General features: G+C 34.9%; 1 protein-coding gene across 7 annotated transcripts; it reads right to left on the bottom strand.

The window, feature by feature from the left end:
* Positions 1-4166: 4166 nt before the first annotated feature.
* Positions 4167-12333, bottom strand: LOC132630783 (E3 ubiquitin-protein ligase APD2). Of its 7 annotated transcripts, none has more exons than XM_060346376.1 (11): positions 11925-12038; positions 9974-11295; positions 9432-9538; positions 9232-9357; positions 9051-9147; positions 8476-8550; positions 8282-8364; positions 7888-8034; positions 6787-6859; positions 6350-6701; positions 4167-5078 (listed from the first exon to the last, which is right to left on the bottom strand). In XM_060346376.1, exons 2-11 carry the CDS (start codon positions 10008-10010, stop codon positions 5003-5005), a joined length of 1173 nt encoding a protein of 390 aa, XP_060202359.1. In that variant the 5' UTR covers positions 10011-11295; positions 11925-12038; the 3' UTR covers positions 4167-5002. The 7 variants fall into 7 exon arrangements, with proteins under 7 accessions (XP_060202359.1, XP_060202357.1, XP_060202360.1 ...); XM_060346374.1 differs by having other exon boundaries at positions 11866-12003; XM_060346377.1 differs by lacking the exon at positions 9974-11295 and having other exon boundaries at positions 11925-12078.
* Between the last annotated feature and the right edge of the window lie 4360 nt (positions 12334-16693).

The raw sequence follows: 16693 nt of genomic DNA, 5'->3' as shown, positions 1-16693 counted from the left end.
TTGCATATCTAAAGATCAAATTCATTATGATAAATACTTTAAGAGGGTAAGATCATGTACTTGTTTATAGATGAATTAGTCAAATATATGGTGTGAACAAACGGCTAATATCAGTGAGATAGGTTAGGTCATTGACTGAACTTATAACAATGCAATTCAACATGCTCGGTAAGTCAAAATGGACTATTAATTCAGACTCATGTTGAAAATTCTTGTGGTTAAACAAAGTGAAGGTCGTTCCAGGCTTGCGTCGGACAGACAGATAGAAAAAGTAGTTTTTACCTGTTGCAACAGAGGTCTCAAGATGTTTCTTGATGAAATCTTGACTTTTACCATGGTATGCCAAGATTTGAATGCCACCAGGAACTTGATTAGTACTCTAGTAAGAAGAAGCAACAGATCTGAGATGAGATCTCAAAGGGTAAAGATGGTAGATACATCTTTAGCAAACACACATACAAAGACAAAGTTTGAAAATTCACAAAAGAAAAAAAAGTTTTTTGAGAAAAGGTTAGAAAGGATGTAAAAGAGAAATTTCTGAGCAATAACGGATGTTAAAGAGAAATTTCTAAGCAAGAAAAGAGAATTGTATATATGAGATGATAGACTGTAAGATTTTGTACTGTTTATATAGGTGGAGGGGGAGTTGTCTTTAGATTCATGTAATTTGGTTGGATAACTTTCTTAATGCTGCAGATAAGAGTGTGATTATTATTAATAAATTAATTAGTTTAACATATGCAGCAGATAAGAGTGTGATTATTATTATACATAATTAAATTTAAAATTTAAAATTTATGATGGTATGATAATTAGGTGACACTACATTTAATGTATGAGATAAAACCGTATTTAATGTAGTTCTACATTCATATTTGAGTTAAGTAGATACCATACAAAAAATAAAATGACTCATTATTTTTCATTAATTGTTTCTAAAAATAAAAAGGAAATTGTTGAATATAGTTAAGTAAATAAAAGTGTTTTTGCCAAATAACTTAAGCTTTTAATGATATGATTACGCATACTTTAACATGTGGTATCAGAGTCAGACTGGTCTCCATTCTTGTTTTTGAAATATAATTAATTAAGTGGATAAAAATGTGTCTCTCTAACAACATACACTTTTAGATTAAATGAATTAAATTTATTAGTGCAACAGATAAGAGTGAGATTATTACTTACACATGAATTGATTTGAAATTTCTAATAATCTGGTAATTAGATTACACTAAATTAAATGTTTTAGATAAGATCACATTTAATGTAGTTTTATGTTCACATTTGAGATAAATAGATAGAGATAATTACAACCCAATACTCATCGGGCTTTTAGTTTACCTGTCTTGGCCCAACTTTTTATTTATTACCCAGTTTACCTTAGTCTTATATTTTAGCGACATTAGTTTTCTTTCTTCGTAAGTCTTCTTCTATTGTTGTGCTACAAAGAAAACAACGTATTTCTCTTTCTTCTGTTCCCCCACCCCCCAACAACTTCAAATACAATAACAAGAGAAAAACTCTCTCCATAACGCTCTATTTTATATTCTCTCCTTTCTTATTCTATCTATTTCTCTATGTATTCCCTTAACATCAAATAAATTTGACTGACCCACGTCGGCATGATTTTGTTCACCGTTATCAGTGATTACAATGGTGAAATCTTTTTAACTAGTGGCATCTCCTCCCTATGAGCTTCTTCTAACAATTTGCAATGAGGAAAGCTATTTTGTTGTTCTAATGGAGGATCTTAGGGGAGTTTTAATTTATTTTTATTTGTTTCCATTTATGGGTTGAAGATTAGGAGAAAATGAAGTTGATTTGAGTTATAAGTCCTCTAAGGAGTGTGTATACATTAAAAATGTATCAGAGGTGTATATACACCTTTATACATTGTTATACAGTAAATATACACATTTATACATTATTTATACATCTTTATACACTACTTAGGCCTCATTTGTTTGCACTTATTGGAGGTCTGAATCTGAATGGTTCAGACCTTAAGCCATTAAGTGCATTTGTTTGCATTAAGATCTAAGCACTTATTGGGTCTGAATAGGTCTTAATCATTAAGATCTTGAACCAAGTCTTAATATCATTAAGAGGTATTTTTGTATGGAACTTTTTTATCACCAGCTCCAACCCCAACCCCAACCCTACCCCCACCCACTCTCGACTCCAACCCCAACCCCAACCCCAACCATCCACCTCGACCCCACCCCCACCACCCACGCACCCTCCACTCCAACCCCCCACTCCCCACCACGCCCACCCACCACCAACCCCAATCCCACACCACCCACCCCCAACCCTTACCCCACACCACCTACCCCACACCTCCCACCACCTACCCCACACCTCCCACCACCAACCCCACTCCCCACCAACCCCACTACCTCCCATCCCTCACCCCAACCACCCACTCACGCCTCCACCCCCACTCACCACCCACCACCCACCACGACTACAAAATATCTCCACCATTACTAGTGAACATAAATGTTTCATTTTTTTAATCATATAATATTTATTTTATTAAATTTGTATTTATTTTCTACTATTTAGTTACTTTTTAATTTGAATTGTATATTTATTATATTTAAATAAATACATTATGCACATTCAGATATTGAAAAACAAACAATCTTAATCATTCAGTGTTCAGACCTAGGGACAACATCTTAATCATTCAGATGTGTATTCAGATTCAGACGTCTTAATCTTAATAAAAACAAATGAGGCCTTATACATTTTACAAACATTAAGGTAGCATAATATACTATATAACAATGTATAAGCGGTGTATATACATATTTATACACTATATACATATTTATACACTATTATACATTAAGTATTTGGTATTTATATATTATTTATAGACTTGGGTTTATGAGAGATTGATATTTGGTTCTTTATCTCATTTTCTTTGGATCTGAGTTTTTTTTGTCTTTCTTATCTCTTTTTCTTTAGATCTGAGTTTCACTTCTCCTTCTTTTCGGATTGTTATAGATTCCTCAATGTGATTATTGTAAGTGTAGTTGAGGTGAAAGTTTGGTGTTTCTGCTGGATTATTGATAGACCTTTACATTTCTTTTCATTTTTGTTGTGAATTTGCGGGTAATTTCTTGATGCAGAGAAAGTGTGGTGGTGGGGATGTAGTTGTGGTGTTGGTGCAGTGGTGGATAAACGGGTTTATGAAGTTTTGTGGAGGTGATGGAAATGGAGATTGCTATGAGATTATAATGGTGATGGGCATCTCTACTTTTCTCGCTGTATCTTTTTTCCTTAATGAAATAAAAGGTTAGTAATGCTTCGAGGACACAGTTATACAATTCATGGAAAAATGTTTGGGAAATGTATCGCATTAACATTATTGTGTTTGAGTGTTTATTAACAATTTATTAAAAAAAAAATATTGTTCAAAATAAAAAGAAAAAGATTAAGATTTGAGATAAGGCTAGAAAAGGGTGACCTAGTGGATGGAAAGAAGAAACAATAAAGAATTAAGAAGAGGTTAGATGTTTGGACATTTATGGCTACGCGGATTGCAAATTAAAATCGGGCTACAGGGAGTGCAAACTGTTTAGTTGGATGGTAAGTATTTGAAAGTTCCCCAAATAGATACGGTACAAATAACAAAGAAGACTAATATTTTGTATTAACCATAACTTGTTCAGTAGTATTATTTTAGAAGTAAATTCTATACTCATGAATTTTGCCAACACCTACCCATTAAAATTTCCTGTCAGAGCTATGCTATGTGGCCTTTCAAGTTATATCATAATCCATTAAGAAATACTTTACTATTAAGCATTAGCTACCAATCAAAAGATACTAAGAGAGTTTTAAAGGCACATATCGGAGTTATATGATTAACTATAGATACTTGCGCTCAGAGCCTCAGAACGGTTAGCTAACTATAGTATTAAAATTGAATCTCCTGTTTCTTTTAGTTTGTTTTAACAAAATTTAGTTGTGATTTTGAGCATGTTACATGACCCTGCGCTTAAGTTACTTGTTGATACAGTTATACGTTATCTTTCGAGCCACTTTCGACCGATAGTTCATGAGTTTAAGTCACATAAAGAGTAAGTGAAGGACCATTATTGATCACCTCGGATGGGATACGAATAAACAAAGAAAAAATAGTTATTAAAAAAAATACATAGTCTAGGAGCACACAACATTACAACATACCTTAAACCATAGCTATTAGAATATAAAACCACGAAGATTGTGGTTAGATGGATGCACCTTTGACCAAAGGTGTTGGGTTTTCACGAGTCATGGGAACCAAAAAGCTCTTGCCAATCAGTTCCCCCCTTTAGTGGACATTACCGGATGAATCCGAATCAGTTGCACAAATGGGTCTTGGAGGATGTATACAACAACAACAGCCCAGTGAAATCCCACATCTTGGGGTCTGGGGAGGGTATAATGTACGCAGACCTTACTCCTACCAAGGTAGGATGCCTGTTTCCGAGAGGCCCTCGGCTCAATAGAAGCATAAAAAGGGGGTCAGATAAGGTTAAAAGATTTAAAACGATATTGCAATGAAATAATGCAAGCGACACAGTAAAACAGGATAATCAAGGAATTCAAAGCGATATGGAAATGCAAATCACGAGTCTTGGAGGATGTATAATAAAGCAAAAAAATGAGAAAAAAAAAAAAGAAGAAAAAAAAAATCACCTAAAATGTGTGAACTTCACCATCTATATGCTTCAACTACATGGCATTATGGTTGCTACTTGGTAGAGTAAACCAATGTAAAGAACCAAACATCTACGGGAGAAAGAATACAAATCTGTACGGCGCAGAAGAATACATATGTGCTGCTGTACCAAAAGAGACGGCACCAGAAAGAAATGGATTGGCCTACCAATTGCGCAAACTATTTCATTTACAACATCAATTTGAAAGAGTAATTCATTGGAACGAGTGCTCGGCATATCCATGATCTACATTGTATCTACAATGGCTTTCTGTCGGCTGCTCAAACTGTGTATATCTTTCTCACCTTCTTTATAGGCCTGCGACAGATTGGGCAAGTACCAGAAACTTCTGCTATCCTGTACACGTCAATTTCGGGGTGTTAACTGTTGTTCATGGATTTTCCATCTGTACCGTGCCTTAAGTTGCCAGTGTAGAATCACTGACGAATAAGTTATTAGGAATTGGAAAATGTCTTTGCAAATACAGTAAACTGAGGTCATCCTCTAAGTCATAGCACAACGTTAAATGAACTTTAAGAATTTTCAGTCTTCTGGATCCCTATTAACTATCAATAAGACTAGAACTGTATGTATCTGCAATTTAGCTTGCAATAGGCGGAGTAAATTTCTTGATAAGTAATAGGCACTAGTATTAATATTGGCTAGATCTAAATCACCAACTTGATTGATACTACAGAGATTTGATGGGATTTTAGCTTGAGCTATCTCTAGTCTATCTTAGTTCTTTTCCTTGATCACGCCATAAAACCATTGAAATTCGATTCCTTTTCCTTTCCTCGGTCATAAATACCATTGAACTGAGATTCTTAGAATATGAGGCCACACTACGGCAACCAGGCACCAGCATGCCGTCGCAAACTGAAACCGAAGTGCTTATGTAACCCTGAAGAGGAAGGCAATATTACACGGTTTGACGTGCCAACTAGCACGGATATAATATACCAGAGCATCACATTTATTGCCTGTATTTCATATTTCAACGGGTAGTCTGACATATCTCGTTTATAGTGCTGGAATTCAGATGGTTCTAACGATCAACAAGACAAATCTTGGTGCAGTTTATATCACGTTAGCTTCTTAATTTATAACTGAGTTGGATGATCAGAGTTCCCAACCCCCCGCTTTTAAGGCTTGCACGAAAGAGAGTTGAATAAAAATAATCTCGAAATTTGTTTGCTGCCTTGGTAAAATAGAGAACCAAAAAAGGGGATCGGTGAAACAGAATCACCGTAAATAAGGGAAAGGAGGAAAACCAAGTCCATAACAGGATCTCTTGATTATGAGGAAAGAGGCAGACATGTAATAGTTCAATTGAGGACAAAGCTGTGACTAGTCCTAAGTTGTCTCAGATATATGCCCATACTGCTCCCTCCATGTAGGTAGAATAGTCTCCCCAACCACATTTTCTTAATGAACAATAATAGCAATATGCAACTCTCAATTATGTCCTTTTTTATCCAGGACGTCTAGCTGTCATGTCATGGCTTGCTGTATTCTCTCATATGCATAAATATAAACATATTCTCTTGCAAGTACTTTAGTCTTTCCTCTCGAGTATAAACTCAAAAATGAAACATTTATAGTTTTTAGAGAGAGAAGAAGCATACCTAGTTCCACACTCAAAACAGGATGCATGGTGTCCACATGGAAGAAAGAAGCAGTCCCTTGGCGCATCAAAACAAATTGTGCAGAGTCGGCGAATATTGCTGTTGTATTCACCATCCTTTACTTGTCCCCCTTGAGGTGCAGTGAGGTCCAGTCCATCTTCATTATACTCGTCGTCTTGTGAAAGACCGTCATAAGAAGAACCCCTGCTTGCGAGGTCATCATCTTTGCGTGAAAGAAGAGGGGTTTGCTGAGATTCCATCGGCCGCACAGGATTGCTAATACCTTCCTGATGAGAGGATCGCATATTATTCAAGTACCAGAATACCAGCCAAATGAGAAAACTCATACCACCTGCATTTAGAAAGAATAATGAACATAAAAAACTACAGGTTTGTTAATTTGGACATCAGGTATTACGTAGAAAAGAGAAATATACCTAGTCCAAGAAGATATGTGATCCATCGAGGTCCATAGGAAAGTTTGATGCTCCACATACCACTAGCTGTACCCTACAGGAATTAGGTAAAAGCAAATTCATTCGCATGAAATCTGTTCTATAAAAATTGAACGCTTGCCAAAAAATATTTACATAAGACCCAATTTAATTGGTGAGACAAAGAAGACATTCTATATTCTACACCACAATATAGGGTCCTTTAAGGTTAACAGGACCCTGGTGATGCCAATTAACTTGAATAATAAACGTACACAAAGAATGATCTCTATTAACAAACCCTTTAAGGATGGAGTCATCAAGATAAAAGCATGTGAAATCCTATACGTAGTAATGCAAATGACTACTAGTTAAGTGCGTCTCCAAAATCTAGTCCCAGCCTTCAAATGTTGCTTGTTCGTGATGACGGAAGCAGAAAAATTACTGCTTGGTCTTGATTCACTCAAGTTGCTCCACCCAACAAGTAATATAATCGGCTAACAGAACATATATTCCAACAGATATATTTAGGAGTAAGCTTATCAAGACATTGTGTCCATATGTGGTTAAAGATTCACTGATTAAAGAAGGCATAATACACAAACAGACCCTCAAACTTGGCCTTAGCTGGTAAGTATGCCCTTCAACTTTGGGTGTGCACAAGTAGGCACCTCAACTTGTATAAAATTGAACACGTAAACAAAAATGTTGACGTGGCACATAAATTTTGGAGGTGTCTAGATGATCATTTTGTAAGTTGGAGTACTCAACTAACAAAGTGGAGACAAGTTGAGGTGCCTACTTGTGCACACCCAGAGTTGGAGGGCATACTTGCCAGCTGAGGCCAAGTTGGAGGGCATACTTGCCAGCTGAGGCCAAGTTGGAGGGCATACTTGCCAGGCCAAGTTGGAGGATACTTGCCAGCTGAGGCCAGGTTTGAGGGCATGTTTATGTATTATGCCATCAAAGAAACATCTGTTAATAGAAATGATACAAAGACTGCTAAAAACTGCAAATGCATTGATTAAATTAAAGCATTTGTATTGGGCATTTTCTCTGATGAGAGAGTTAAACAAGGAGATCTAGAAAGAGATGGAGACTTACTGGCCTTTGAGAAGGAGAAGTCAAAAGAGCAGCATTTCCACGGGCCAAAGAGAATCTCATACTACACTGTTCTCGTCCGAGGTTGCACTCGTAATAAGCACCAGTTGTATTATAGAGCAACGCCCTACTTCTAATATCCAACCGAACCTGTTTTGCTCAGAACAAAAAATGATAAATAACCACACAAAAAAAAGGTAAACGCAATTTCAGTGCAAAGCAGGAAAATACTCCCCCTACCCCCAAAGATAATTTGAAAGTCAGGGACATTACAACTTTCTTCCGACCAATGAGATTATATAATTGTTCATCAGGGGAAAGAAAGCTTACACCCACTTGCTCTTTAGAGTACTATCTTAAGTTACAATAGTGCAAAGCATCAGTTTACTTATCTGACCTGTACAACTCCAGTGTTCAAGTTGCCCACTGCCACATAATAGCTAGAGGACTTTGCTATGTGTTGACTGATTGTGCCACTCCCTGCAGAAAAGCAGTTGGTGTGATAAGCTGACTTCTACCTATTCTGATCTATAGTTTGTGCAAGACCTTTATGCAGGGATTATGAATAACTTAGCTAGTCTTCTTTCTTACCATGAATGATATTCCATGATAATGTCGTATTTGGATAAGATGGGTCCTCAAGCCACTGAGCTAGCCCTTCGCTTCCTGCAGGTCATTGACTTTTAGAGAAAAATATCTTGGCGTTAGAAAACTGAAATGGAGCTAACATGTCAGAACTCTACTGACTATATTCAATAGGAAGACCTGATCAACGAGACAGGTAACCACTTTCCAACGGAGAGAGCTACAAAGACAATTCCCCACTGAAGGGTTGAACCCAGAATACACCGCTCTGATGGACTACTTAAAGAGGAAAATGAATCAAAGATCACAATGAACACAAAACCCATAGCAGCTATGCTGCAATAGTGAAGGTGGACCAGACTTCTACCAGATTAAGGACTCTAAAGGTCCTCTACCCGTGTTATATACTGTGATACATACTGCTAATGTGAGGTTAAAAGCCCATTAACTTGGATTGATTTGCAACGTTTTGATGCTAACTTACAAAATAAACAACCTAGTACAGATTAGATTGACCCCTAAACAAGAAACGCAACACTAGGAAACAAAAATTGGAATACATTTGACGAAGATGAACTTACCTTGAGCAATAATAAGGACTAAAGCAAACGAACTTGAGGACTTGACACTATATGATATGTTTATTTGAGATCCTTGATTCAAGTAATATATCCATTGCTGTAAAATCAAACACAAGAGAATTCATTTAACAATCCTCAGGTAGGCATCAGAGACTTAAAGAAATTCAAAGTCATGTCATGCCTTGTTAGTGTTTGCAGGAAGAGAGGTTCTGTAAGCTTCAGATAAAGTTGCAAAAACATCAAGAGACGGATTTTCATAAAACCCATACACCGTTGGTCTATTGTTTGCATCATCCGTCTCTTCCACCTAGTTGGAAGACACAAATTGTTAAACTATGATATTGAGTAATATATAAAATGCAGGCTTCAAAATTACACTACCTTAATATTTTTCACAAATAAGGGATTAGGTTTTATCAGGATTGAAGAATTTGGTCCAAGCTGCAAATTGCCTGGCCCATAAATCCCCAGCATCAAAGTCATAGATACTGAAGAAAAGAGAAAACATTCATCAACGCAAGCCCTGAAGTATCAAACGTCTTTAGTGAAAGAAAATAAACAAGAAAATGGAAATGGACAAGTATACTATTGAAGTAGTAGATACTGGAGTAAAGAGAATTAAATCAGCAACGGAAGCTCAGAAGTGTCAAATACTGTGTTTACCGGCAGAAAGTAGACAATGGAAAAATGTAAAAGAGAAAAAGGCATTTAAATACGAGTGCTTCTTACGTTGTCTCACCTAATTCTGTCAGAATTGAAGCTTTTAAGTACATAATACTAATATGAGCATGCTAGGTGACCAATTATTGTAGTTGAGAGATTCACAAAATTTTAAGATTGCTCAATGTAATAATAGAATCAAGCCCAATCAATGAAGCCATCAAAAGCTACGAGATGTATCATCATCTAGAGAAACACATTACCAATAGCATCCAGCCATTCTTCCCCAAAACTCCACATCTACCTACATACTCACATAATGCTAGTCAACTTCACATGTCCATAAAATTCACATCCTCGAGCAAATTAATATAACAATTATAGTTGTCATCCTGATTCCCCTTTCTTTCAAAAAGCGTTCATAAATTTGTTACATCTAAGCTTCAACATTTGCACAAGATGAACGTCGCATAAATGCAAAAGATCCATATAAGTGATACCAACTGGTAGATATTAAAGCTTAATAATATTGGTAAGCCTACAGTAGAAGCCGTTTTTGCTAGAAGTTTTGTTTAGACTGTATAGAGATCTATATATCAGTAGAAAATTTATATAAATTTTAGACTTAGAGAACCCCAAGTTATCAAATATAATGAAGCAGGTCAGACTTCATAGGAATAAAAAAATGGAGCGAAATGGATAATGCAGACTTCATAATAATTGAGATTGTGCCATAATAGTTGAGATTTTGTTGTTGTGGTTTGTGTGTCATCAAAAGCAAAGGTCGTCGAAAAGGCAAAAATTTTAACACCTACTAGTCTGTCTCTATTTGGCATCACTAGTCCATCACTAGCTCAAGTTACAAAGGTCGGGAAACATGAAACACCATATTTAAAATCTAAATAATAAAAAATCAAATCTGCATCTAAAGGTACTTATTCAAGTTCTGGAAGACTTAAAAGTAAGGAAATTCCAGGATGGAAAAAATCAAAATGGAAAATAAGACACAGATGTATGATGAAGAAAAAGGGCACAAGTGAACATGTCAAAGTATATTCTTAACGGGATGGTAACAACAACAACATATCTAGTGTAATCCCACAAGTGGGGTCTGGGAAGGGTAGTGTGTACGCAGACCTTACCCGTACATTGTGAAGTAGAGAGGTTGTTCTGAAAGACCCTCGGATCAAGAAAATCAATTCAAAGCAGTTTTTTTTTTAAAGGAAATACGAAAGTGAAGAAGCCATGAAAATAATAAGGAAAGCAAGACATAGCAGTCTGAAAGAAAGGAACAGTAATAACAGCTATATAATACGATAACCGAAGTACAAGATAGAGAAGAAGATATGGTGCTCCAAACTACCACCAAGCCCATCCCACAGGAAAGTAAGACTACACTCAACTACCTACTAAACGTCTATCCTAATCTGTGAACTCCATACAGGGACATGTCCTCAGTAAGCCGAAGATGCGCCATGTCCTGTTAATCACTTCTCTTCGATACTTCTTTGACCGACCTCTACCTCTCCTTAGACCCACCATCGCCAACCTCTCACACCTCTTCACTGGGGCATGTATGTGTCTCCTGTTAACGAGATGGTAAATATTGAAATTTATCCTACATATTTTTTGTTTAATGAAGAGATACACTGACTTTTCATATGTAATATAACTCTTCAATAGGACTAGCATTGTCAATAAATGTAACCATTTCTCAGTAAACATACTGAAAAAGATAGCTCTTTTATCATTTCATCTTTTTTAGCTTTAGGAAAACAAAAATATCATCAAATTAAGTTAATGGTAAAAAAGCAAAACTGAACTATCACTTTTTTTGCGAGTTTCACACCCCAACTATCAACCGTCCCCTATTAAAACACATCTAGTTGAGTAGATGTGATAGTTCACGTAGAAAAAGGGAATAACTGATAGTTGAACTAATCAGCTTCGAGGTGTGTTTCAATACATAAACGGTGTAGGAAAAAGGGAGCAGCTGATAGTTGAGGCATGAGCTCAGGTAGTAAAAAGGAAGGAACAGCTGATGGTTGGGGTATGAAAGTGGCGAAAAAGTTCAGTAGTGTTTTTGACCATTAACAATAAAAAAAAAAAAAAAAAAAAAAGGGGGCGGATATGTAGATTTAGAGAAGAAAATTACGGAAGAAGCAGAAAGTAAGAATAACAACAATGCAAGAACAAGTATCATCTCTTCCTAACCGCACAGGTTCGTCATTATGAGTCACCGGAAAATGATTATGCACATTGTGATCAAAAACACTATTAATCCTCTCTGGAAAAGGTACCGGAGGCCGTATATCATCGTCATCAATCACCGGAACATCCGACGTGGACGCATCACCGGAAAATTGATCTGATTCTTCCATTCTCAAGAAGAAATGGAAAAATTGACAAGAATAAGTTTGGGAGAAAATAGTAGGAATTTTTTTTAGAATGAAATTGAATGTTACTGTGATGATGATGATGAGAGGAGTCCATGATGCAATTCAATGGCTTCACCAATCAGTCATCTTTTCTTTTTCTTTTCTTTTTTTTCTTTTTTTCTTTTTTGGGTATATTGGATACCCACTGAGAGTTGACAACTCAAAGTTTAGAATAAAAAACAGCGACGGTTAGGTGATTTACAATCATAAATATTCATACTTACGCATTGTGGGAGAAAATGAGTAAGACCATGTTTGGATGGGCTTTATGATTTATGGTGCCAAAAGTCATAAAATTCTAAATTATGTCTTTTGGCTTATTTTTATTGCTTTATTTTATTAACTACAATAATGTAGTTAGAGATAGAGTTGTGTTTGGTTATAATTTTTGCAAAGAATATTTTTGTTTGAATCTATTGAAAGTGGAAAAAGCGAAAACAAAGTTTTAATTATTTTTCAAATTGCAAAGACAACTCCAAATTATATTTAGAATTTTCATGGTCAAACGCTAATTTTCAAATAAAGTGAAAAATTCTCATGACTAAACGGTCCTTACTCTATACTGTCGTTCTCCGTCATTTTCACATTCTTTGCATATTTAAATTTCTCGTCCATCAGTCAAGCACAAATCACCATTTCAAAGTCAACTGCCTCATTCCTTGCAGTTTTCATTGTAATTGTCATTATTTGTTCTTTCATTAGAGGTTTTTTCAATGATAATTTTAGTTGCTTGCCTCGTGAAGTCTCCATGTGGAACAATGCATCATCAAATTTGTTGGTGGTCTTGTTTGTTCACTTTTCTCATAAAGTTTCCTCCCTCAAATGTTAGCAATTAGCTTGAAAATCGGTATCTCAAATCCACTTGCTTCACCCATTAAAAGAAAAGAAAAAAATAAATATCAATGCAAAACAGTGTTACATATAAACAATGGAAAAGAGAAATTGGGTAATTGCTAGATGAGGTGAAAGTGTGAAACTATATTAATTATTTAGGTTTTGTTGTGAAAGAAAGTAAATTTTGCTATGTGTTCGTTACAAATTTCAAGTTTATGTTTCTTCCTTTTTTTTTTTTTTTATTGAGCTAATATTTGTATTGTTACGGTGGAATGACAGGTGGTTACAATGGTTTTGTAGTGGTGACATAGTAGAGGATGTGCAAAAATGATGGAAAATGAACTTTGAAGCGGTTATATCACCCATATCAATATATCTAGCATTTATCTCATATGTATATCTCCTTTGTATATTTTGTGTATATCCAAGAGAATTATCAGTAATATACACGATATGAAAATGTGATGTAAAACGTCACGGGGATGTTTTTCATATCGATTTCAGCTCTAAATTTGGACTTCAAATCAGTCCAACTCACCTCCAATCTTTCTCAAAATTTATATTCTCATCCAGGCGTTTCCAACGCATTCTAACTACACTTACTAAAAAACAAAAAAATATTAGATGAAAAAGTAGAATCAAATTTGGATAGAAAATATTCTGAAAATGGGTTTTTCCGACAATCTATCATTTTTGTAAACTATGTAGGATTACCTTGAAATTTTATGCGGTATTGGAGAAGAAATCAGGGGTGACTTGAGAAAAATATGAAGAAAAAGAGCGGGAAAATTATAGGAGTTATCTGTTTTCAATTTTTTTTTGGGCTACAAATGTCAATATCAATTAATGCCTAAACTACTGCCAATAACTCTTTAAATTATTGTTGTATATAAATGTCAAATTCCTCTGTTTCAGTTTTGATGAGAGATGGACTCCCTTGGTCTCTTTGGCCTTTTCCCTTGAAATTTTAGGACGTCCTACGTCATAATTTTAGAATTTAAGATATTATTTTTAACTTGTGTTTTGTTTTAATTATAGAAAGGAAGTATCAAAAAAAGTGGTTGAAACGTTAGTTCAATAAAGAAACACCAAAATAGATAATTTAATGAACTAAATTTTTAAAACTTATGAGTGTTGCGTAGAAATTGAATATTTTCAATCATTTTAACGTCATCAATTAAATGGCTCATTAATTGATTTCGTTGAACTTTATGCCTTGCTCGAGCAATTCAACCTCGCTGGTTTAAATTAGTGGAAATATACTACAGCTAATACTTCGTTTAATTTGCAAACAAATTATCAAATGCATTTGGCTTTGAAAAATTAGACAGTCAAATAAAAGGAGAATCTCTGTGTGTGTTAGAGAGAAGAAAATGCTAATTTCATGGACAATCACACATAAAAAAGAAATGGATAGTCAAATAAATAATTACCAACCCCTTAATTTGATGTTTGAATACAAGCTAATGCAATCCACTAGAAATTTAAAAAAGTTTTGTCCCATCAAAATGATCGCATGGTAAATATACCAACGGTGAGAAATAAGAAAATAACCGCATGCTAAATATACTAATGGTGAGAAATAAACTAAGTTGCGAAAAAAACTGACTTACTATATTTAACAACGAGCCTAATTTATATAAACATATTAAATTCTACATTTGAAGGAGGATAACAAATTGCAGGCAAATATTTTTTATTTAAAAGCATTGAGAGCCTTGAGAGAAAGGCGATAACGAGGAAAAGATGAAGTGGAGAACACAAAACGCATTTGAGAAAAAAACGTGGAAATTTGTTGGGATTTGCAAGAAAAATTGGTACAATTTTCGTCGTCGTTTTAACATCTAAATTGAGAAATTCTTTTAGTTGTTCACTTTCTGATTGATTAGAAAGACCAACCTCAGCCTTAGTGAGAAGACGATGGTTAAACGCCAATTGAAAGGGTGGTAATTTTATCCATAATAACCGGGTAAAGTTAATTAAAGAAGAACGTTTAACTTTTAAATCGAGACATATTATATCTATCGATTCTTTCATAAGGGTTTAAATGTTTCTATGAACCCTATGATTCTTCCTTAATTATAGTTATATTTTCTTTAATTCTTTTTTTATTTATTATTTTTTACTTCTATTGTACTTGGACAGATAAGTCCCACAAATGACAGTGTTTCCATTGGAAAATGAAAGTGTATGTATAAATGTTCAAACATAGTTATCATGTTCTCCTATAATATTGAGTTGATCTTTCGTGAGCTTCATGTAGAAATGAATATAGGCAAATTGATCAACGAAAGGACCAAGGTAAATGGTACATAGAGGGGGAAAAACAAAAACGTTAAGTTAAAGTTTGAACATGATGAGATTTGGAAGTTAAATTAAGGGACAAGGGCCTGATTTACCCCTCTACTTAGGGAAAAGGTTCATATTTACCCCCGTTATACTATCAGCCCATTTATACCCCTACCGTTACAATAGTTGAAACATTTGCCCCTATTTTTAACCCCCCCGTCCCTGATAGTATAACGGGGGGTAAATATGAACTTTTTCCCAAAGTAGAGGGGTAAATCAGGCCCTTTTCCCTTTGATTGCCGATTCTTCTATTTTTAGATAACGTTGCAGGTTTCCTAACTAGTTCTGATTTGCTAAAAGAACAATATACACAATAATTTTATGCAAAAGTAAGACATTGCTTCATCCAAAAGAAGGTTTTACAATGGACATATTATAACAACAATTTATCCAAACGAGGGCATTACATTACATTCATCCAAACAAAGGCATTTAAAACAATTTCATGATAATATTTTTCAAGTTACACCAAAAACATAAATACTAGTCTCGTAAGGGCAATCACTTCATCATTGGAGCTGTAATGAAACCCACGAAAGGTGCCAGTGAAACTATAATTACCATCCACATCTTTGTTACTTTATCTTCCAAAGTTGACACTTTAATCACTTGAGAATGACTTATAGCCTCCAATTTGGCTACTTCTTTCCTCAAATTGGATGAATGTAATGTAATGTCCTCCTTTGGATAAATTGTTGTTATAATATGTCCATTGTAAAACCTTCTTTTGGATGAAGCAATGTCTTACTTTTGCATAAAATTATTGTGTATATTGTTCTTTTAACAAATCAGAACTAGTTATGAAAACATTATTTAAAAATAGAAGAATCGGCAATCAAAGGGAAAAGGGCCTGATTTACCCATCTACTTTGGGAAAAGGTTCATATTTACCCCCGTTATACTATCAGGAACGGGGGGTTAAAAATAGGGGCAAATGTTTCAACTATTGTAACGGTAGGGGTATAAATAAGCTGATAATATAACGGGGGGTAAATATGAACATTTTCCCAAAGTAGAGGGGTAAATCATGCCCTTTTCCCTTAACTTAATTAATAAAAAGTTTGGTGTATGTGTAATATAAACCATTTACTCTTTTCAATAGATTCGACTTATCTCTGTCTATCACTTTCAATTCTATCACTTTCAATTTTCTAAAGTATAAATGGGAAACCTGCTAGAAAAGTTGTAGTATCTCAAAAGAAAGTAGACTAAATGATTAAGAAGAGCTTTATATCAAAGAAGCATGCTTAACACAACTTATAGCATAAAAGGTATTCGAGTCGCGTCTAAATTAAATGTTGGTCAAGAACTCGTACTCTTTTTTCTGTGGATATGCTATTCACATTATATTGTGTTGTTTTT

This window comes from Lycium barbarum, chromosome 3 (assembly GCF_019175385.1).
Source record: "Lycium barbarum isolate Lr01 chromosome 3, ASM1917538v2, whole genome shotgun sequence".
Lineage (NCBI taxonomy): Eukaryota > Viridiplantae > Streptophyta > Magnoliopsida > Solanales > Solanaceae > Lycium > Lycium barbarum.
The sequence above is the reverse complement of the archived record's forward strand: the minus strand, read 5'-3'. Positions and strand labels throughout refer to the sequence as shown.